The 22431-nt window shown below is 47.4% G+C and overlaps 1 protein-coding gene across 1 annotated transcript; it reads left to right on the top strand.

Annotated features, from left to right (window-relative positions):
* Window positions 1-17227: 17227 nt before the first annotated feature.
* LOC114852950 (neurturin) lies at window positions 17228-17702 on the top strand. Its single transcript, XM_029145682.1, has 2 exons — window positions 17228-17242; window positions 17328-17702. Exons 1-2 carry the CDS (start codon window positions 17228-17230, stop codon window positions 17700-17702), a joined length of 390 nt encoding a protein of 129 aa, XP_029001515.1.
* Window positions 17703-22431: the final 4729 nt, after the last annotated feature.

The following is a 22431-nucleotide window of genomic DNA, read 5'->3' as shown; positions in this document are numbered from 1 at the left end:
ACAGCACATGTGTCTTCTGGTCCTGATGAAAGGTTTGAAGAGTTATGATTTCACACACACACACAAACTGACCTCAACTTCCCACTTTTGGGATGAACACAGGTCTGCGCTTGCGATTTCTCTTACTAACGAACAAAAAGATTTTTGATGTTTATTTTACAGCTCCACACGTCCCTCTGTGAAAACATGATGGAGACAGATGCAGGACATGGGTTCTTTCGTGAACAGATGTCAACGGGGTGGAGACTGGTGAACGACTTCCAACCCCATGTGACGTATTTACCTGCTTTGCATACTTTTAGAAAACTTTTTTTTATTCTGCCCGTCATGCGCAACAAACAGTGAACTTGGTGCCTCCGTATTCTAATGGCACACATTACATGCTTTTGTTTTTATTTTCATTTTTCAGAGGACGCTCTGACCCAACACTCAGCCTTACAGGAAGCCCTGCTTCCCTGTGGCTCACACACAGACATGATGTAGGTTCGATCGACACCCTCTTAAAGGAAGCCATAGATGGCGTTACTGCAGACACCACTAAGCTACTGAAACATTGGATGCTACAGGCCACAAAGAGAGCCTGTCTAAATTACAGTTTGTTCAGACAAAGGTTATTTTCTGGGTCATTGTAATTACAGCTGATGACAAATCCATCTCACCCAACAGAGTTAAAGCAATTTGAAACCTGCCTAAACCGTGCACGTAAAAACAGCTGATGTCTTTTCTAGGTCTTTGTTCTTATTGTAGGAACTTCGTTCCTAACTTTACTGTCGTTGAGGCCCCACTCAGGGTTCTGATGCAGACGTCTTCATCGTCCACTTCTTGTCTCACGTGGACGTCTGAGGCTGAACAACGTTCACTGACCTCATGCTTGCTTTTCAGTCGACTCCTACTTTGGGTCTTCCTGATCTGACCCTACGCGACCTTTCACTCAAACAGTGCATGAGAAATCACGTTGTACGACTTCTTTTCTTTTGTCCTCATACTGTGTCTTTGATTCTTTTGAAATAGATCACATCTTTCTACAGCCTGACGGCTTAGATGCAACACCACCTTACTCAACATGCTGAACATTACTATCAAGAGTCCGTCTTGAAGTCTAGTGCTTTGCTAAGACACTACTCTGCTTAGGCTGCAAAGTTGATCACATTGACTGAAGCTGGTAAACTAGCAGAAGGAGAGTCTGTTACCATCTACACAGACTCCACAGATGCTTGTCATACGTTGGTTCTCTGTGGAAGCATAGGAAGCTTTAGAAGTCTGATTGCAAACCTATCTCACATCATGATTAGGTTCTGCTTTGCTGGACGCTGTCCTGCCACCTACAGCTAATGCTGTTTGTAACTGTCCGACTTACATCATCAGTGACAACTTTGTTTCTGCCGACATGCAGCTGCAGACGCTGCTGCGAAGGTCACTGCCAAACAACCCCTCCCTCTCCTGATCCTTGTTCCCTCTCACCAACTCTCTCTATCCTTTCCTTCCTCTCTCCCTGAGCTTTAAACATTTTTTACCTCACAGGAACGCAGACTCTGGCAGACGAATGGTTCCACCTGTAGCCATGGAGTCTGGTTTGGGCCTGATGGAAGCCGTGCCGCCCAAACACTTTTTCCCCACGATTCACATTTCCCAACAGGTGAAAACGGTCGACAGGACCATTACACCATCCAACCAGGGGACTGGGCGATCGTTAAGGAGTTCAGGAGGAAGCACTGGGACTCCAAGGTGTGAGCCAAGCGCCGCCTGAAGCTGCACCGGTGAATCACACTATCAGACCAACATCTACACACACGCTCCTGAGAAAACACACACACGAGCAGCCTTGATTTGCCGACGCTGGACGATGTGTAGACTCTTCACATCACGGGAGTGACAGTGACTTAGACGACATTGGGAGGAAACCTGGCGGTGATAACGAATCCCAAGTGTCTCTGTGATCAGCTGATCACGACCTGAAGAACCCCAACAAACTGTCAATACTTCAACACACAGGTTGGAAACAATCTAACGCTACTGTTCAACAGGAAGAAGCAGATTGTTACAGACATCGATTGTAACCTTGTTGTGTTAGACTTCATTTTATGTTACTCTGATTATTGCCTTGATCATATGATGTTTCTATGTAACTTTACACACTACTTTTGAGAAATGAGAAAATTTCACATAATTCACAACACTGAGTTTAAATATCCTAAAGTTGATTTGGTGTTTAATTTGCTCACAATCACTTTATTCACTGCTACAATTAGTTTTATCCTTCATCTACAGATGAAAGACAACACAAGCGGCAATATGCATCATCATTCTGGTTAAATCCCTGAATCTCCTATTCGATCTAGACGCAAATGTACAATTAAAGATCCGAAAGTTCTCCCACTAGTTAGAGGTCTCATTATGCGTGCGACCTCAGCAACACTCTTGTATCAAATGACACAATGCACTATGTTCAAAAACCCCAACTCTAATTCACTTAATGACTTTGACGATGGTCTTAGTCTATCTGATCACAAAATATAATCTGATACAAATATGCTAATGGGCTTATTTTCTTCACATGCTCATACAGAGGCTATTCTTGTATAACTACCCACCAAAACAGCTCACAACCTTTTATCCCTAAGTTACTTGCATTTTATGTAAAGGTGTATTTTTGAATTTTGACTTACTGTAATACACTCACTGTTTCATTTGTAAGGGCTGTTATTATTTCAAAATGCAATGTTTGAAAATTTTTTATTATTTTAGTGTTTGATTAATGTGTAATCAAAAGGGGGAAATGTTACCTTAGTGCTGTTTCTTATCCAACACACTCGTCATGTGCTGGTTAGGTGCAATACTGAACATTCTTCACAAACAAATAATCTCTTGTGCCCTGACGTACATCAAGTCTAAACATCTGATGTTCCATTTGACTGACTAATAATTTATGATATATGTTTGTCTTTTATACCCGGACTCGGGCCCCTTCCTATCTGACTCCCCACCTGACCCAAGGCTTTTAAAGCGAATGCATCTTGTCTTGGAAGCTCGGTGTTCCTTCCTTTGGATAACAAGACATGACGTGAGAAAGCAAACATTCTCACTCACAGCGAGATAAAGTGGCACAAACAATTCCATTGCTGCAGAGAGACATTCCACCAGAGCCAGAGAAAGGGGTTAAAAGGCAGAAGCAACTTGAGGATCGTGGGTTCTTTGCATCACACCTCCGTGGTGTGTGCACTGATCTCCCCAGCTGGTTTTTGGTTTGTTGATGTGCACGATCAACATCCATGCTTTTTATTTGCTTTCCCCATTATATTTATTTTCTTTATTATTTCAATAAATCGCACAAAAGGACAACTCTCTCATTTGCTTCTTTATGGAAAATTTCCACCACAGACTCACTGTCGGCTCTGGAGAGCAGCTTCAGTAGCAGACTGACAGCGCCCTCGCTGTGTGAAGAAGAGATATCGTAGATCCTTCCTACCTGCTGCTGTCAGACTGTATAATCAGAACTGTTGACCACGTCCCACTACAGTCACTCACCCACTGCATCAGTGGTTTATATAGCAACCTGCTCTGCACAATATTTGTGTAAATCTGTGAACAATCATGTATATTGTTACCGGTACAAATCTTATACCCATTACTGTGCAATAACCCTGCAATGACCTCATACTCACTCTAACTGTACTGTACTGCTCTGTACTGTGCCAACACAAACTGTTCTGTACCTGTATTCTGGCTCATCTGTACTGCTGTTGTGAGAAGTAATTTCCCCACTGCAGGACTATTAAAGGTTTTCTTATTCTTATTCTTATTCTTAAAAAGACAACCCTGAACCCTGGAGAACTAGCACAGTATAGGCCCATTTCAAATTTACCCTTTATTTCCAAGATTCTTGAAAAAATTGTGGCTAAACAATTATCTGACCACCTGAGTGGGAATAACCTGTACGAAAATTTTCAGTCAGTCTATTAATTTTCATTGTTACGCAGATGATACTCAGCTATATATGTCCTTGGAACCAAACGAAACAGATCAACTAGTCAAAATTCAGGGTTGTTTAAAAGACATCAAATCCTGGATGTCCCAAAACTTCCTTCAACTAAATTAAGATAAAACTGAAATTCTTATTGTTGGGCCTAAAAAAACCGACAGAGATACTATTGAGGCATATAGCCACCCTGGATGGCATAACATTAGCTTCAGATTCTACTGTGAGGAACCTTGGTGTCATCTTTGACCAGGATCTCTCTTTCACATCATACATTAAACAAATCTCCAGAACCGCCTACTTTCATCTTAGAAATATAGCTTAAATCAGAAGCATCCTCTCTCAGAGTGATGCAGAGAAACTGATCCATGCATTTGTTACCTCTAGGCTGGACTATTGTAACTGCTTACTCATAGGATGTCCTAACAGCTCCTTAAAAAGCCTAAGGCTTAATCAAAATGCTGCAGCCAGAGTTCTGACAGGACTTAGAAAGAGAGATCACATTTCTCCTACATTAGCTTCTCTGCACTGGCTGCCTGTAAAATGTAGAATAGAATTTAAAATTCTCCTACTCACCTACAAAGTACTCAATGATAAAGCTCCTTCTTATCTTAAAGACCTCATAGTTCCTTATGCTCCCAGCAGAACGCTTCGTTCTCTGGTTCTGGTTCCTAGAGTCTTTAAATGTAGAACGGGAGGCAGAGCTTTTAGCTACCAAGCTCCTCTCCTCTGGAACCAGCTCCTTCTTCAGGTTCGAAAAACCTAATACACTCTCCACCATTAAGATTAGGCTAAAAAAAACCTTCCTTTTTGATAAAGCTTATAGTTAGAGATGGTTCAGGTCACTGGCAATGATTGTTAGTCACAGGAACCATCTCTTAGTTAAGCTGCAATAGACATAGACTGCTGGGGGACTTAATTTATACACTGAGCTCCTCTGTTTCCTTCTACCTCTTCTGTCCAATAACCTCCCATAATTGTTCTATGTTTAACTAACCTTGTCTCTTTCTCTCCAGTAGTTGTGCTTCTCTCTCTCTCTCTCTCTCTCTCTCTCTCTCTCTCTCCTCCACTCTGTCCTCACCTACAGGTATCATTGGACTCAAAGTTTGGTGTCTATGATGGGCAGCTGTGGATCAAACCATCCTGCCTGTATCCAGTCCCTGGTCCAACCATCCTGCCTGTGCTCTGTTGTTGCTTGTTGTTGTTGCTGTGCTTTTCTCTCTCTCTCTCCCCTCACCCCAACCGGTCGAGGCAGATGGCCGCCCACATCCAGCCTGGTTCTGCTAGAAGTTTCTTCCTAGACAGTTTTTTCTCTCCACTCTTGCTGTCAAATTAAATGCTTGCTGTATGTCGGATTTGTTGGGTTTAGTTGTGTGAGGTCTTACACCTTACTTTGTAAAGTGCCTTGAGATAACTTTGTTGTGATTGGGCGCTATATATATAAAATTGAATTGAATTAAATAAACCTAACAAATCCCACATAACACATACATCCAATCATTAATTCTAATTTACTTTATACATATTTTCATTTTTATAAGATTATGACAGCAACAGTGGAAGAACCAGTCTAAATGTGAGTAGAACATCTGCCTTGACTCGTTGGAGCAAAAGAGTGGAGGGAAAAGAAGAACAAGTAGCAAAAGAAGAACATAGAAAGGAAAATTGGACCAGTACCTGAACACAGACAGGACGGTTGAACCAGTAACTGGACACAGACAGAAAGGTTGGACCATTAACTAAACACAGTTAGGACAGTGGGACCAATAATTGAACAGCTCTGAGTCTGAGCATTCCTGTAGATGAGGACAGAGAGAGAAGAACAACTACAGGAGAAAAAAGCCACATGTAGTTTTAGGTAGAACCACATTGGCAGGTTAGTGGATGAATAGAAAGACAGAAACTACAGTAGAGGAGCTCAGTGTGTGAAAGACGTCCAGTGCCTGAGTCTAAAAATAAACAAAGGTTTAAGCCTGATCTTAAAGTAGATATTGAACTGAAACTGGTTCCAGAGAGGAGCGTTGTAGCATCAATTAAACATAACATTCTGACCATCATGGCTGATGTTATTAAGTGGGAAATATTAAGCATATGTTTTAGAAGCAGGAGAAAAATGTAGAAGAATGTGCTGTGGTCTGATAGGCACTGTGATGCTGGAAAACAGGTTTACTCCTGTTGCATCACACTATGTCACCTTGAATTATTTCTACCACTGGGGGCTTCTGTTTTTATGCAGAGGATTTGGTGTCTGTGTAGTTGAAAGAGCCCAGAGACAAACACTGACTAAATGAGTTCAGAAAACATAAGTGTGAAAGTGACAGAACATGACTCACGTATGCACGTGACCTTCAGTTAAGGCAACACGAGCTTCAGATAGCGAGGCTGGCAGCTTGAAAACATGAAGTCAGGGGGTCTGACGATGATGCTGGCAGACGATAGAGGTGGTCTGAGACTGAGAGACACAACAGTGTGCTACAGTACAGTATAATGTCCGCGCTTCAAAGTTTGGTTCTGTGGACAACGGGTAAACACACCCTAAAACCCTCAACCTCCTTAAAGGGACGCTTTACCACTGAAAAGCAAGTTGTATTATGAAAATTGGATATTTTATTAGTCAAAATGTGAAAAAACATTTACTATTTATTGTCTATCTCCAGAAAAAACAGAAAAAGCGGCAGTATTTTGTGATGTGGCTGAAATAGGTCAAATTCTACAACGTTTTGTTTTAAATACACAACGCAAATTTGTTTAAACGTGTGTGTAAAAAAAATTCAATAGCCCTTACTTGAAAGCTATTGAACAGGTTGGTCAGTATGGTTATGTCATTAGATTACATTAGGTTAATGCTATTTTACACATAAAGCTTCTACAGTATGTGTCCTATCAGCGTTGTATGCCTATGTGAGGAAAAACAACAGTAGACAGAGCAGTTTCACTCCAGCAGGCTGCCCCCCCCCCCCCCCCCTCAGCTAGACCATTGCTGGGGCAGGTACAGAAAAAAAAACCTGGAAGCACTAGTCTGCGAGCACACAGAAAGTCACCAGGGCAGTTGAGAATGATATGCTTTACATGATCTTCAACTGCCCTGGCGACTTTATGCAGAGAAATAAATCATAATCTCTCTCTATAAAAATTATGTTGAAGCCCCATTGAAAATTGGTGAAGTATTCCTTGAAGGTGGGCAATAAACAACGGCACCATGTTAAACCAGCCATTCATCAATAATAATGCAGACAGGACAGTCAGACTCACAGAACAGTCAAGGACCGTCAAGAGCTCACAGAAATTACGAGTAAGAGAGTGTTAAGTAACAGTCACAGGAGGGAGAGCTCTGTGGCCTTCAGCTCCAGGTAACTGTGCTTCACTTGGAGGCTGCAAGACCTCATAGAACCAAACACTTGAGCGAAATCCAAACTGTTAAATCCTGACAGTGAATCATATAGGAATACCACATCATTAATTACACTTTGCGGCTTCTGGTTTTCTCTCACAGTAAAGGATCATCCACATTGTACACCCACGAGGTAAATTAAAGTACTAAAGCATTACAGAAACAAAGTTGATAAAGTCAAAATAAAAAGTGATGACACCTACATACGACAAAAAGCAATTATGTGAAAATAAAATAAACATCATATATTTAGGGCGGCACGGTGGTGCAGAACGATCTGGCCAAACTTGGACCCAGCCAGCACTCAGCCTCCGGTTAGGTCAGTGACTGTTTTTTTCCTGTTTCTTTTTTACGGCGCGTATTATTCACCCGAGGGATGGAGTTCACCTGCGCCGAGCTACCCAGCCACCTACGTGTTTATTTTAAAATCCTCGCGGAGGATTACCGAAGGGCGCTCGATCCGAAAAACCAGCGCAGCGCCGTGGAGGTGGCGATTTTGACGCTGGAGGACGAGGACAGCGTGTTAGAGCGTCCCAGTGTTCGTCGCCTCTATGAGCGATTGTGCACAAGATTCGATGAGCTCAGCGACGCACTCCGCACCACGCCAGCGCCGGTCGCACCGCCGATGGTTTCGGTTTCCTTCTCCCCGCCCCGTCGGACCGTCGTGTCTGCACCGACCTGCCCAGCTCCATGTTTGCCCCGCGGGGAGGATTTCCTGCTCTCATGCGGTCCCCCGTCTCCAGTCCAGCCGCGCGCTGTTCAGTCTCCAGTTCAGCCGTGCTTTGCCCAGTCTCCAGTTCAGCCGTGCTTTGCCCAGTCTCCAGTTCAGCCGTGCTTTGCCCAGTCTCCAGTCCAGTCGAGCCCAGTCCAGGTTTCAGCCCAGTCGAGCCCAGTCCAGGTTTCAGCCCAGTCGAGCCCAGTCCAGGTTTCAGCCCAGTCGAGCCCAGTCCAGGCCCCCGTCCAGTCGAGTCCAGTCCAGGCCCCCGTCCAGTCGAGTCCAGTCCAGGCCCCCGTCCAGTCGAGTCCAGTCCAGGCCCCCGCCCAGTCGAGTCTAGTCCAGGCCCCCGTCCAGTCGAGGCTAGTCCAGGCCTCCGTCCAGTCGAGTCCTGTCCCAGTTCAGTCGAGTCCTGTCCCAGTACAGTCGAGTCCTGTCCCAGTTCAGTCGAGTCCTGTCCCAGTTCAGTCTAGTCCTGTCCCAGTTCAGTCGAGTCCTGTCCCAGTTCAGTCCAGTCACGCGCAGGTCTTGTCCCAGTCAGAGGACACCACCTGTCGAACGGGTGCTAGGCACACCCGATCAGGCCCGACGTCTGCTCCGTCGAGCTCGGCGGTTGCAAGCAGCCAAGCCGGCTCCGGAGTAGACGCCGTCTCAGTCGCCGCCGGCTCCAGTGAGGAGCCTGAGAGCAGCGCCGCCGGCTCCAGTGAGGAGCCTGAGAGCAGCGCCGCCGGCTCTAGTAAGGACGCCGCTCCTGTTCCTGTCGGCCAAGTAGAGGTCGTTCCTGTAGGCCAAGTAGAGGTCGTTCCTGTCGGCCAAGTAGAGGTCGTTCCTGTTCCTGTCGGCCAAGTAGAGGTCGTTCCTGTTCCTGTCGGCCAAGTAGAGGTCGTTCCTGTCCCTGTCGGCCAAGTAGAGGTCGTTCCTCTCCCTGTCGGCCAAGTAGAGGTCGTTCCTGTTCCTGTCGGCCATGTTGAAGCCGTTCCTGTTCCTGTCGGCCATGTTGAGGCCGTTCCTGTTCCTGTCGGCCATGTTGCGGCCGTTCCTGTTCCTGTCGGCCATGTTGCGGCCGTTCCAGTCCCTGTTCCTGTCGGCCATGTTGCGGCCGTTCCAGTCCCTGTTCCTGTCGGCCATGTTGCGGCCGTTCCAGTCCCTGTTCCTGTCGGCCATGTTGCGGCCGTTCCAGTCCCTGTTCCTGTCGGCCATGTTGCGGCCGTTCCAGTCCCTGTTCCTGTCGGCCATGTTGCGGCCGTTCCAGTCCTGTTCCTGTCGGCCATGTTGCGGCCGTTCCAGTTCCTGTTCCTGTTCCTGTCGGCCATGTTGCGGCCGTTCCAGTCCCTGTCTCAGTCCCTGTCGGCCATGTTGCGGCCGTTCCAGTTCCTGTCCCAGTCCCTGTCGGCCATGTTGCGGCCGTTCCAGTTCCTGTCCCAGTCCCTGTCGGCCATGTTGCGGCCGTTCCAGTTCCTGTCACCCTCGGAGCCGCAGCGCCCGCCGGCCTCCAGGAGGAGGCCGCGCCTGCTGCAGCTCCTGCGCACCTCCAGGAGGAGGCCGCGCCTGCTGCAGCTCCTGCGCACCTCCAGGAGGAGGCCGCGCCTGCTGCAGCTCCTGCGCACCTCCAGGAGGAGGTCGCGCCAGCTGCAGTTCCTGCGCACCTCCAGGAGGAGGTCGCGCCAGCTGCAGTTCCTGCGCACCTCCAGGAGGAGGTCGCGCCAGCTGCAGTTCCTGTGCACCTCCAGGAGGAGGTCGCGCCAGCTGCAGTTCCTGCGCACCTCCAGGAGGAGGTCGCGCCAGCTGCAGTTCCTCGTCGCGGTGGTCCAGGGAGGACGCCGCTGGTTCCTGTTTCTCGTCGCGGTGGTCCAGGGAGGACGCCGCTGATTCCTGTTTCTTGTCGCGGTGGTCCAAGGAGGACGCCGCTGGTTCCTGTTTCTCGTCGCGGTGGTCCAAGGAGGACGCCGCTGGTTCCTGTTTCTCGTCGCGGTGGTCCAAGGAGGACGCCGCTGGTTCCTGTTTCTCGTCGCGGTGGTCCAAGGAGGACGCCGCTGGTTCCTGTTTCTCGTCGCGGTGGTCCAAGGAGGACGCCGCTGGTTCCTGTTTCTCGTCGCGGTGGTCCAAGGAGGACGCCGCTGGTTCCTGCCTCTCGTCGCGGTGGTCCAGGGAGGACGCCGCTGGTTCCTGTTTCTCGTTGCGGTGGTCCAGGGAGGACGCCGCTGGTTCCTGTTTCTCGTCGCGGTGGTCCAGGGAGGACGCCGCTGATTCCTGTTTCTCGTCGCGGTGGTCCAGGGAGGACGCCGCTGGTTCCTGTTTCTTGTCGCGGTGGTCCAAGGAGGACGCCGCTGGTTCCTGTTTCTCGTCGCGGTGGTCCAAGGAGGACGCCGCTGGTTCCTGTTTCTCGTCGCGGTGGTCCAAGGAGGACGCCGCTGGTTCCTGTTTCTCGTCGCGGTGGTCCAAGGAGGATGCCGCTGGTTCCTGTGTCTCGTCGCGGAGGTCTAAGGAGGACGTCTCTACGTCTGTCTTCGCCTCTGGTTCCTGCCTCGTCTCCACGTCTGTCTTCGCCTCTGGTTCCTGCCTCGTCCCCACGTCTGTCTTCGTCTCTGGTCCCTGCCTCGTCTCTGTCTCATCGGCCGGACGGGTGGCCTCGCCCTCGGTGCCTCCTGCTGATTGGATGGCGCTGCCTCCTTCGGCGCCATCCGCCTCGACTCCGCCACCGCCACGGCCGTTCGCCTGGGGTGAGTCCCCTCCTGCCACGACGATGGCGAAGCCTCTGCCGTCATCGTCCGCCGCGACCCTGGGTTCCCCAGAGCTTCTCCGTCGGGAGGGGACTCTCCTGCCACCCCCCTCGTGAGGAACTCCTGGACTCTGTTCTCATGGACTTTCGGTTTCGGTTCTGTGGACTCTTGTGTTGACCCTCCTCCAGTCCTCCCTCCGCCCAATCTGCTTGTTTGCTTTGCGGGAGAGGGATTCGGTCCCTCCTCCTGAGACCACCCTCCGCCCGCCCTGGTTTGGGGAGGGGGGCTTCCGTGGGCGCCGTGGAAGACGCCCTAGGGGGAGGGGTACTGTCAGGTTCTGGTTCTGTTCTCGGTTTTATTTTGTAGGACTCTGTTCATCAGCCTTATATTCATGTTTTGGGTTTCCATTTCCTGTTTTATTTTGGTAGTCTCCCGGTTTCTGTTTTTGTTCTAGCTTCACTTCCGGTTTACGTCACGTCTCAGCTGTTCCTGCTTCACCCGGTCATTGTACACACCTGCAGTTCCTCAGTAATCACTCACCTTGCATTTAAGCACCCCTTCTCACACCAGTACTCTGCCAGATCGTCGTTTGTGTTTCCTCGTTCTAGTGTTTCGTGTCCGTGACCCTCGGTTGTACCGCCATCTGTAAGCGAACCTGGACTAACTACTTACCGTGAGTTTTGCCTTATCCCTGCCTGTACTTTTGCCGTGACCACCTGTGTACGAACCCTGCCTGTCTACTGGACCTGAGATCGCTTGCTCCCCGTCTGTGTTTAAGTCTGAGATCTTTTGTGTACGACCTGGACGCGGCCGTTCCAGTCCCTGTTCCTGTCGGCCATGTTGCGGCCGTTCCAGTTCCTGTTCCTGTTCCTGTCGGCCATGTTGCGGCCGTTCCAGTCCCTGTCTCAGTCCCTGTCGGCCATGTTGCGGCCGTTCCAGTTCCTGTCCCAGTCCCTGTCGGCCATGTTGCGGCCGTTCCAGTTCCTGTCCCAGTCCCTGTCGGCCATGTTGCGGCCGTTCCAGTTCCTGTCACCCTCGGAGCCGCAGCGCCCGCCGGCCTCCAGGAGGAGGCCGCGCCTGCTGCAGCTCCTGCGCACCTCCAGGAGGAGGCCGCGCCTGCTGCAGCTCCTGCGCACCTCCAGGAGGAGGCCGCGCCTGCTGCAGCTCCTGCGCACCTCCAGGAGGAGGTCGCGCCAGCTGCAGTTCCTGCGCACCTCCAGGAGGAGGTCGCGCCAGCTGCAGTTCCTGCGCACCTCCAGGAGGAGGTCGCGCCAGCTGCAGTTCCTGCGCACCTCCAGGAGGAGGTCGCGCCAGCTGCAGTTCCTGCGCACCTCCAGGAGGAGGTCGCGCCAGCTGCAGTTCCTGCGCACCTCCAGGAGGAGGTCGCGCCAGCTGCAGTTCCTCGTCGCGGTGGTCCAGGGAGGACGCCGCTGGTTCCTGTTTCTCGTCGCGGTGGTCCAGGGAGGACGCCGCTGATTCCTGTTTCTTGTCGCGGTGGTCCAAGGAGGACGCCGCTGGTTCCTGTTTCTCGTCGCGGTGGTCCAAGGAGGACGCCGCTGGTTCCTGTTTCTCGTCGCGGTGGTCCAAGGAGGACGCCGCTGGTTCCTGTTTCTCGTCGCGGTGGTCCAAGGAGGACGCCGCTGGTTCCTGTTTCTCGTCGCGGTGGTCCAAGGAGGATGCCGCTGGTTCCTGTGTCTCGTCGCGGAGGTCTAAGGAGGACGTCTCTACGTCTGTCTTCGCCTCTGGTTCCTGCCTCGTCTCCACGTCTGTCTTCGCCTCTGGTTCCTGCCTCGTCCCCACGTCTGTCTTCGTCTCTGGTCCCTGCCTCGTCTCTGTCTCATCGGCCGGACGGGTGGCCTCGCCCTCGGTGCCTCCTGCTGATTGGATGGCGCTGCCTCCTTCGGCGCCGTCCGCCTCGACTCCGCCACCGCCACGGCCGTTCGCCTGGGGTGAGACCCCTCCTGCCACGACGATGGCGAAGCCTCTGCCATCATCGTCCGCCGCGACCCTGGGTTCCCCAGAGCTTCTCCGTCGGGAGGGGACTCTCCTGCCACCCCCCTCGTGAGGAACTCCTGGACTCTGTTCTCATGGACTTTCGGTTTCGGTTCTGTGGACTCTTGTGTTGACCCTCCTCCAGTCCTCCCTCCGCCCAATCTGCTTGTTTGCTTTGCGGGAGAGGGATTCGGTCCCTCCTCCTGAGACCACCCTCCGCCCGCCCTGGTTTGGGGAGGGGGGCTTCCGTGGGCGCCGTGGAAGACGCCCTAGGGGGGGGGGTACTGTCAGGTTCTGGTTCTGTTCTCGGTTTTATTTTGTAGGACTCTGTTCATCAGCCTTATATTCATGTTTTGGGTTTCCATTTCCTGTTTTATTTTGGTAGTCTCCCGGTTTCTGTTTTTGTTTGTCACGTCTCAGCTGTTCCTGCTTCACCCGGTCATTGTACACACCTGCAGTTCCTCAGTAATCACTCACCTTGCATTTAAGCACCCCTTCTCACACCAGTACTCTGCCAGATCGTCGTTTGTGTTTCCTCGTTCTAGTGTTTCGTGTCCGTGACCCTCGGTTGTACCGCCATCTGTAAGCGAACCTGGACTAACTACTTACCGTGAGTTTTGCCTTATCCCTGCCTGTACTTTTGCCGTGACCACCTGTGTACGAACCCTGCCTGTCTACTGGACCTGAGATCGCTTGCTCCCCGTCTGTGTTTAAGTCCGAGATCTTTTGTGTACGACCTGGACCGCCTTACCCTGCTTATTGCAATAAACCCGTGTTTAATCATTATCCTGCCTCGGTGCTGTGCATGTGGGTCCTTTATCTGCCGTTCCGTGACAGGTAGCACCTGGGCCTGGGCTTGATTTCCGGTGTTGCCTGGGTACCTTTCTGTGTGGAGTTTGCATGTTCACCCCATGTTCGCATAGGTTCTCTCCGAGTTCTCCCGCTTCCTACCGCAGTGGGTGGAGGTAGATGGAGGCATCGTTCTTTCAAGTTTATTTTATTGTAGCACTTCATGAGACAACATTTAAGTGAACCACAGTAATTACTTCACCAGTAATGGTTAAGATAAAATAACATAGGATAGTCCTTTATTCATCCCACAATGGGGAAATGTCCACGTTGCAGCAGTTGCACGTTGCAAAACAAAAGCCGGATCGGCTCCTGACTCCTGCAGAGCATAACTAACAGCATAGAGTTCATCCATCATTGCCCGAACATTGCACACAGTGAAACCTGCAGTAATGGTATAATCACATTATATATTGCAAACCCGTGTGTCAGGTTCGAGCATGGTTCAGAAGGTGCTTGGTCTTAGCCTGGGGAATGTTTCCATGCATTTTTCTCTTTTTATTTTCCTCGTTATTAAAAGCTTTTGTAAAGGCATGTGCTGACAAGCACCTAGAGTGTGCTGCTGCACATTCAAAGCATCCAGTGGCGACGATGTTACCTTAGGAAACGCTGCATGGCGCCACTTAGAGGACACGGCAGGAAATTCAAACTTCACACACCTGACTGTCTAACTTGGAGCTGAGCCAGCAGCTGCTTCACTGGGTCTGCATCCTGCACCTCATCACATTATTGTTACAGTGCGGGACAATCTAGACTTGAAACAAACTCACTGGGCAGAGAACAGGCTGCTGAGAATACAAACTAACAAGAGAGGAGGAGGACCCAAATGCAACAACCCAGGGATAAACTTGGAAACGCAAATAGTTTTAATGAACAAATAAACACAGAGGGAAAAAAAGAACTAAAGGCACTGCACATGCAGGAACAAACTAATCACTAATTCAAAACTAGAAACATGTAACAAACACAAGGAAAAACACACATGAACTAGACAAACCTTGACTTGAGACCAGAGAACATTAAGCACAACACTGGAGCAACAGGCGCAACCCATGTAACCGCATTGATGAACCAACAAAGACTCAACTCAAACTAGGAACTTAAATACTAAAACACCGGTGGAAATAATGACATTAATCAGAGGAGAGCAAACAACACCAACCACAGGACAAGAAACTCAAGGTGCCCTTGGCAGGCCGGAGGGGCAAACCGTAACAATTATTTCATTCACATTCAGCATCTGAATGCCACAGCTGACGCCTGGCTTCACAAGCCACAAGCTTCATTCAAGCTGTTAACATCGATGTTCCATCTTTTATTGATTGTTTGGTAGGAAATTAAAAAGGGTGGCACATATCCCTCAGTTCTCAGAACCTGAAGAGGAGCTTGTTTCCTATTTGTCTTTTTACTTTGTGTTAATGTAGTATTAAACAATTTGACATTATTATGGCGTTTGAGTGCAGCTTGACTCACATGAACTAGGACAGCTACATGTACGTGGGAATCTTACCAGAGGATGACAAAAATTCTAAATATTACTGTCTAAGGTGGAAGCGAAAAAGCACCAAATCTCAAGGCACTTTACAAGGTAAGGTTTAAGACTTTACACAACTAAACCCAACAAATCCCACATACAGCAAGACCTTAATTACAATTTGACAGCAGCAGAGAGGAAAGCTGCCCATCACAACTACAGTAGAGAAAGAGACAAGGTTAGTTAAACATGGAATAATGATGTGAGGTTATTGGATAGAAGCGATAGAAGGAAACAGTGGAGCTCAGTGTATAAATTAAGTCCCAGAGCATTCTATGCCTATTGCAGCTTAACTAAAGGATGTTCCTGTGACTAACAATCATTGCCAGTGACCTGAACCATCTCTAACTATAAGCTTTAAAAGAAGGTTTTAAGCCTAATCATAAAGGTGGAGAGTGTGTCAGCTTCTCAAACCTGAACAGGGAGCTGGTTCCACAGGAGAGGAGCTTGGTAGCTAAAGGCTCTGCCTACGATTCCACATTTAATGCCTCTAGCAACCACAAGTAGCCCAGTGCTCTGAGAACAAAGTGTTCTGCTGGGAGCATAAGGAACTATGAGGTCTTTAAGATAAGGAGCTTTATCATTAAGTGCTTTGTAGGTGAGTAGGAGAATTTTAAATTGTATCCTACATTTTACAGGCAGCCAGTGCAGGGAAGCTAATGTAATGTTTTAAACAACTTTGAATTTTGACTAGTTGATCTGTTTTATTTGGTTCCAAAGACAAATATAGCTGAGTATCATTTGCATAACAATGTAAATTTATGCAATGCTTCCTAATAATCTCACCTAGAGGAAACATGTATAGACTGAACAGTGTTGGGCCAAGCACAGAACCTTGTGGTACTCTAAAAAGCTAATCCTTGCATATTGAGGATTTGTTGTTAACAAGAGCAAACTGGAATCTGTTCAACAAAGAGAATTTAAACCATCCCAGTGCTGTTTTTTTTTTAAATTCTGATGCTATGTTTTTGTCTCTGTAATAGAATGTTATGAAACTAGACCATTGTCTGGAGCTAAGAGAAGATCATTAGTGACTCTGTCGGGTCCTGTTGTGTGGATCTCTGAGTAATAACATGCCGTTAATGTCCTCTGATTGACTGACTTCTTATTAAGAGGACCCACTGTGTCTAACATTGTATGTAGAGAAGCTGCAGCATCATCTACAGACAGTCAACCTGTTCAAAACTCTACAAGACACTGAGGCAAAAGATGATGGAATCATCTGCTTGAATCTGGCAACAGCATCGTCAGATAAACATCTGCTATTGTAAGATTTCTTTGCAGCTGCTGCAAGGTAAATTATGGTAAATTCAATTAGAATTATTAAATTATCAATTTCAACCCCATATGTCAGGACAAGATTGAGGGTATGGTTAAGGGTAGGGTAGGTGAGGATAGGTTCATTTTCATGCTTAGTAAAACCAATATTGTCTATTAATTAGTTAAAAGAAATACCGAGACAGTTGCTGTCAAAATCTACCTAAATGTTAAAGTCTCCCACTACAGTGAATTTATCTGTGCTAAGACTTTAGTCAGGTAAGAAGTCAGAGAATTCATTTAAGACCTCTGAATATGGAGCAGGAGGACAATAAACAATTCAAAACACAACCGTCTTCTGAGTTTTAGAGTCTGGGTGAGAAAGGCTCAGAGTGAGACTCTGAAATGAGTTAGAACTATGTTTACGTTTAGGAGTAATTAGTAATTCTGAGTTAGAAATTGCTGCTACTCCTCCACCTTGCCCTTTACTTCTAGGAACATGATACTTGATGTGACTCACTGGAGTCCACTCATTTAAATTAACATATTCATCCTGCTGCAGCCAGGTTTCAGTCAGACAGAACAGATCTATGTGATGGTCACTTATCAAGTCATTTAATAACAAGGATTTAGATGAGAGAGATCTGATATTTAATAAACCTCACTTATTAACTTATTGTTATTTTGTTCTGAGAGGAACCGTTTTGATTTTTATAAAAATTTGATAAGTCACTCCTCTTTGATTTGTTGTGACTTGTATAGTTCAGGTGGTCGGGGAGCAGACACAGTCTCTATGCGATACATGAGAGTAAGAGGGGGTGACAGCTGTGGAGAACATGCAGAGAGGCTCTGCGTCCTGTTACATTTGGTTTCATTTTACAAACTGGTCTCAGGAAAAGGCCAAATGGAGACGATCCCCTGATGTCTCACATTCATCCAGGACATCCAGGCGGAATCGCCAGAAGACTAAGAGCAGAGACTGCCACCTGGAGAAGAAAGAGCTGCGGGTCCGTGACCTCGATCTTGGATATGACTCCGATGAGATAGTACTCTCTAAGTATTGCATTGGCACCTGTCACAGCTTCTACAAGAATTATGACCTGGCTCTTAAGGCTCTGATGGATAAAGGCAGCATCTCCACTAAGAATGTCAGCAGCTTCCCCTGCTGTCGGCCTACACGCTATGAGACCATGTCCTTCATGGACGCACAGAATATCTGGCAGACAATTAAGTGGCTGTCTGCAGCAAACTGCAGCTGTATCAGCTGATCGGTGGATTTTCTATCTGCAATACATAAACCTAGAAAAGGACTGAAAGAGCAGTCTGCTGTAAGGCCTGGTTTCACAGAGGCGGCTAAACCTGGATCACGGTGGATGCATCCTTGGTTGTCAATGCAGGTACACAAAACTTCTCTTCAGACTCGAAGGATGCCTGCAGGCTCTTTCTAAGCAGCAAGGAGGAAACAGTCAGCATCGGTCCAGTCCGTTTTGCCTGTCGATGGTCTGCAGGGAGGTGCCACCTTCCTGACAACCATGTTGGAACATTCAGCAACACAGACTTTGAGCAGTAAGAAAGCTTTAGAAAAGCTTGACTTGATAATAATAATAATAATAATAATAATAATAATGATGGATACATGTTATATTGATTTTTAGTTTGCTTTCTATGTTTCCAACATTTAAAGTTTGAACATTACCTATTGATGCCCACACCTCAGCCCTGTTAAAAGGTTATTTTATATTTTATGTTTTTTGTCAATTACCCAGTGAACCTTTATCATGGAGCAAACTGGGCTCAGCTAAAACGTCGTCATTTTATCTGTACAGACCATCCAGAGCAGCTCAACACAATGGTCAGAAAATTAACTCACAATGATGCAGCTACACTTTGTGTCCCGACGTCCTGGAAATTCCACTTCTGAGATGTCACTAGCTATCTGTGGCAACATTCTGCTAAAGGATTTAGTCACAAATATAGACATGAGCCATCATTTAAAGTGACACCACATCAGTTGAGATATGATAACACTTACAACCATGCACAGAGCTGGAGCTGAAACAACAGCCATGTGTCAAAGGCAGGGTCAGAGGACAGCACAAGTCTATAGCTGACCCCAGCTGTAAACCCAAACAGCAGCTGTATATAGTAGCTAAGGAGAGGAGGAGAGCTAATAGGAGAAAAAGCTGAATTACAAGACCTCCCAAAGTTTTAGTATCAACTGTTACTATCACTAGTGAGCTATACTCAGTGATTACTAGGAGTAAAGCTGTTAAACCACTACAAACCTTAAATGCTGAGTAATGCTCAACTAATCCCTCCCACTTCAGTTAAATGACCTTTGACTTATGACACTAAAATCTTTACCACAGGATCGCAACTGTGTTCAGCCTAAAGGTGTCTAAGTGATGCACTGGCATGTTCTGTATGTTGTGTCTGAGGAGGGATAACATAACATGACATAACACAACGCCACAACTTCATTACTACTGTCGGTTCTGCTTTCCACCTGCTTCAGATGTTATCACCCATAACATGATCAGAATTTATCAGCGCATTCGTACGGGCCAGTAGGTGCCTGCTCTGCCTACTTGCGAACAGCTAGCAGCTAGCTAAGTTGCTATGTTAAGCAGGGTGGTGATAACGGGTGGGGGGTTAAGGTTACAGTTAGCTAACGCAATACAGCTGGCTACTTGCTAAGTTACGCTCGCTAATAAATCAAAATCAAAAACTTTGATCCTCCCGTCTGAACAACTATCGATTAACAGCGCCCCTACTGACTCTGCTGGTTAAATCATCTGAGCCGTGATCAACCTTACGGCTCTATGACGGCGACATACTGCACCTATTCACCGCTGCCAGCAGGTAGGTGGGCACCTACTGGCCCATACGTATGGGCTGATAACCCCTGATAATGACCATTGAATGGCGTGATAACGTCCGAAGCCGCTGTGCTTTCCCCTTATTGTGTAAAGAATGCTCACAGCTGAGCTCCAACACCAGCTCACATACCACACACTTGCTTCCAATTATAGCAACTCCTGTTTCTATGATAGGAAATGTAAGTTGTGCAGTCCAGAAACAAAATAGGAGCCTTTGAAGTGTTATTAGGAAATGATCATCAATAAAGGGTCAAATCATTAGAGCAGATTATGGTATTAGCCTAGGGAGTGTGTTATTAAAAAGTACTTTGGCTTTGTTAAGTTTGAACAACACACATTAAAATCAAACATGGCCAGCTGTTACATGCATGAACAGTAGGAGGAGTATGTTGCCGGTAGAGTGAACCTGTTTCTAGACAGACTGAAACTATTTGACCATAGAGATGGTAAACCAAAGTGTGTCTTCTAATCAGCATCAGAGGTGTCAAGAAGTCACTGTGCTGTTTGGTTATAACAGAGGGGAACCATTCAGAATCTTGTTATCTAAACCATTGTGTGATTCAAGCTGTCTCTGATAATGATGTAATTGATGGATCTGCTGATAATCTGCAGGTGCATCCTGCTCCTCCTGCATCTCTTCATTCCTTCAGTAGGTTGATAAGATCCCTGTCCTCAGAACAGTGTTGACAGATATACCAAAGTGAACACTTGGTTGGCTGACTGACGGTAAGCGTATCGCGTCACTTCCGGTTACTGAGGTTTGCTGCCGCTGTGTGTGTACAGCGTTACTCTCCGCTCTTTTCTAAATATCATCGTTTTATATCTGATAGCGACTGCTGAACGTTGCAAAACAAGCTTGTAACACTCAAGCATCTTTTCCTTTCATTAAACGTCCTGCTAATTTACACTGTTATCTAAGTGTTTTCTCCGCTAGCGTAGCTCCTAGCTTACTTTCCTGCTATGGCTTCCCCCTTTTCCTCTCCCTCTCGCTCCGTTCGGTGCTCGGTGTGTCTTATGTTTAGCTTATCCTCTGCCTCCTTTAGTGATGGTAATGGTATCTGTAATAGGTGTACGCTAGTTGCAGGGTTGGAGGCGAGGTTGTTAGACTTAGAGTCTCGGCTTCGCACTTTAGAAAACAGGCCAGCTAGCCAGGTCCCTTTAGCCGGTGCGGAGCCTCCTAGCTTAGCTGCTACCAGTCCCCCGGCAGGTCCCAGGCAGCTGGGCAACGACTGGGTCACGGCTCGTAAGAAACGTAGCTTTAGGCAGGCGCCCACGGTTCACCACCAACCGCTTCACGTTTCAAACAGATTTTCCCCACTCAGCGACACACCCGCTGAGAAACCCACTCTGATCATTTGTGACTCCATAGTCCGAAACGTGAAGTTAGAGAATCCAGCGGTCATAGTTAGGTGTTTGCCTGGGGCCAGAGCGGGCGACATTGAGTCTTATCTTAAGCTCCTGTCTAAGGATAAACGTAAGTACGCTAAGATTGTAATACACGCAGGAGCTAATGACGCCCGGTTACGCCAATCGGAAGTCACTAAAACTAACATTGAGTCGGTGTGTTCGTTCGCCAAAACAATGTCGGACTCCGTAGTTTTCTCTGGACCCCTCCCCAATGTGACCAGCGATGACATGTATAGCCGGCTGTCATCGCTCCACCGCTGGTTGTCTAGGTGGTGTCCTGCAAACGATGTGGGCTTTGTGGCTAATTGGAGCACTTTTTGGGGAAAACCTGGGCTGATTAGAAGAGACGGCGTCCATCCCACGTTGAACGGAGCCTCTCTGCTTTCTAGTAACATGGCCATGTTGCTTAGTCCCCCCACTCCGTGACAACTCAGAGTGGAGCCCAGGACGCAGAGTCGCAGTCTTACACGCCTCTCTGCATGTTCTCTACAGCCGCGACCCACTCTTAGTCTTAGTTATCGCATAGAGACTGTGTCTGCTTCTCGACCACCTAAACTATACAAGTCACAAACAAATCAAAGAGAAGTGACTTACCAGAATTTAATAAACATCAAAACAGTTCCTCTTACAGAACAAAGTAACGGTAAGCTAATGAAGTGTGGTTTATTAAATATCAGATCTCTCTCATCTAAATCCTTTTTAATAAATGACTTGATAAGTGACCATCACATAGATCTGTTCTGTCTCACTGAAACCTGGCTGCAGCAGGATGAATATGTTACTTTAAATGAGTCGACTCCAATGAGTCACATCAACTATCATGTTCCAAGATGTACAGGTAGGTGGAGGAGTAGCAGCCATTTATAAATCAGATTTATTAATTACTCCTAAACCTAAACATAGTTATAACTCATTTGAGAGCCTCACTCTGAGCCTTTCTCACCCAGACTCTAAAACTCAGAAGCCAGTTGTATTTTGTATTGTTTACCGTCCTCCTGCTCCATATTCAGAGTTCTTAACTGAATTCTCTGAATTCTTATCTGACTTAGTTCTTAGCCACAGATAAAGTCATTGTAGTGGGAGACTTTAACATTCATGTAGATGTTGACAGCAACTGTCTCAGCACTGCTTTTAACTCCTTAATAGACACTATTGGTTTTACACAGCAGGTAAATGAACCCACTCATCGTTTTTAACCACACCCTCGATCTTGTCCTGACATATGGGCTTGAAATTGATAATTTAATAGTTCTTCCCCAAAACCCTCTGTTATCTGACCATTCTTATTAACTTTTGAATTTAGCACAACTGACCCTATAACAGCTGGAAAGAAATGTTACTATAGCAGATGTTTATTCTGACAATGCTGTTGCCAGATTCAAGCAGATGATTCCATCATCTTTTGCCTCAATGTCTTGTAGATACACAGAGAACAGTCACCTTAATCCTTATGAACAGGTTGACTGTCTTGTAGATGATGCTGCAGCTTCTCTACGTACAATGTTAGACACCAGTGGCTCCTCTGAAGAAGAAGACAGTAAATCAGAGGAGGTTAGCTCCGTGGTATAACTCAGACATCCGCAGCCTAAAGCAAAGGACTAGACAACTAGAAAGACAGTGGCGTTCCAACAAAATAAATGTAAACTGCATTGCATGAAGGACAGTCTAATGAAATATAAAAAAGCACTTTGTGCTGCTAGAAAAAACATAT

Source organism: Betta splendens, chromosome 4 (assembly GCF_900634795.4).
Source record: "Betta splendens chromosome 4, fBetSpl5.4, whole genome shotgun sequence".
NCBI classification, from domain to species: Eukaryota; Metazoa; Chordata; class Actinopteri; order Anabantiformes; family Osphronemidae; genus Betta; species Betta splendens.
Note: the sequence above shows the minus strand (reverse complement) of the source record. Positions and strands in the feature narration are given on the sequence as shown.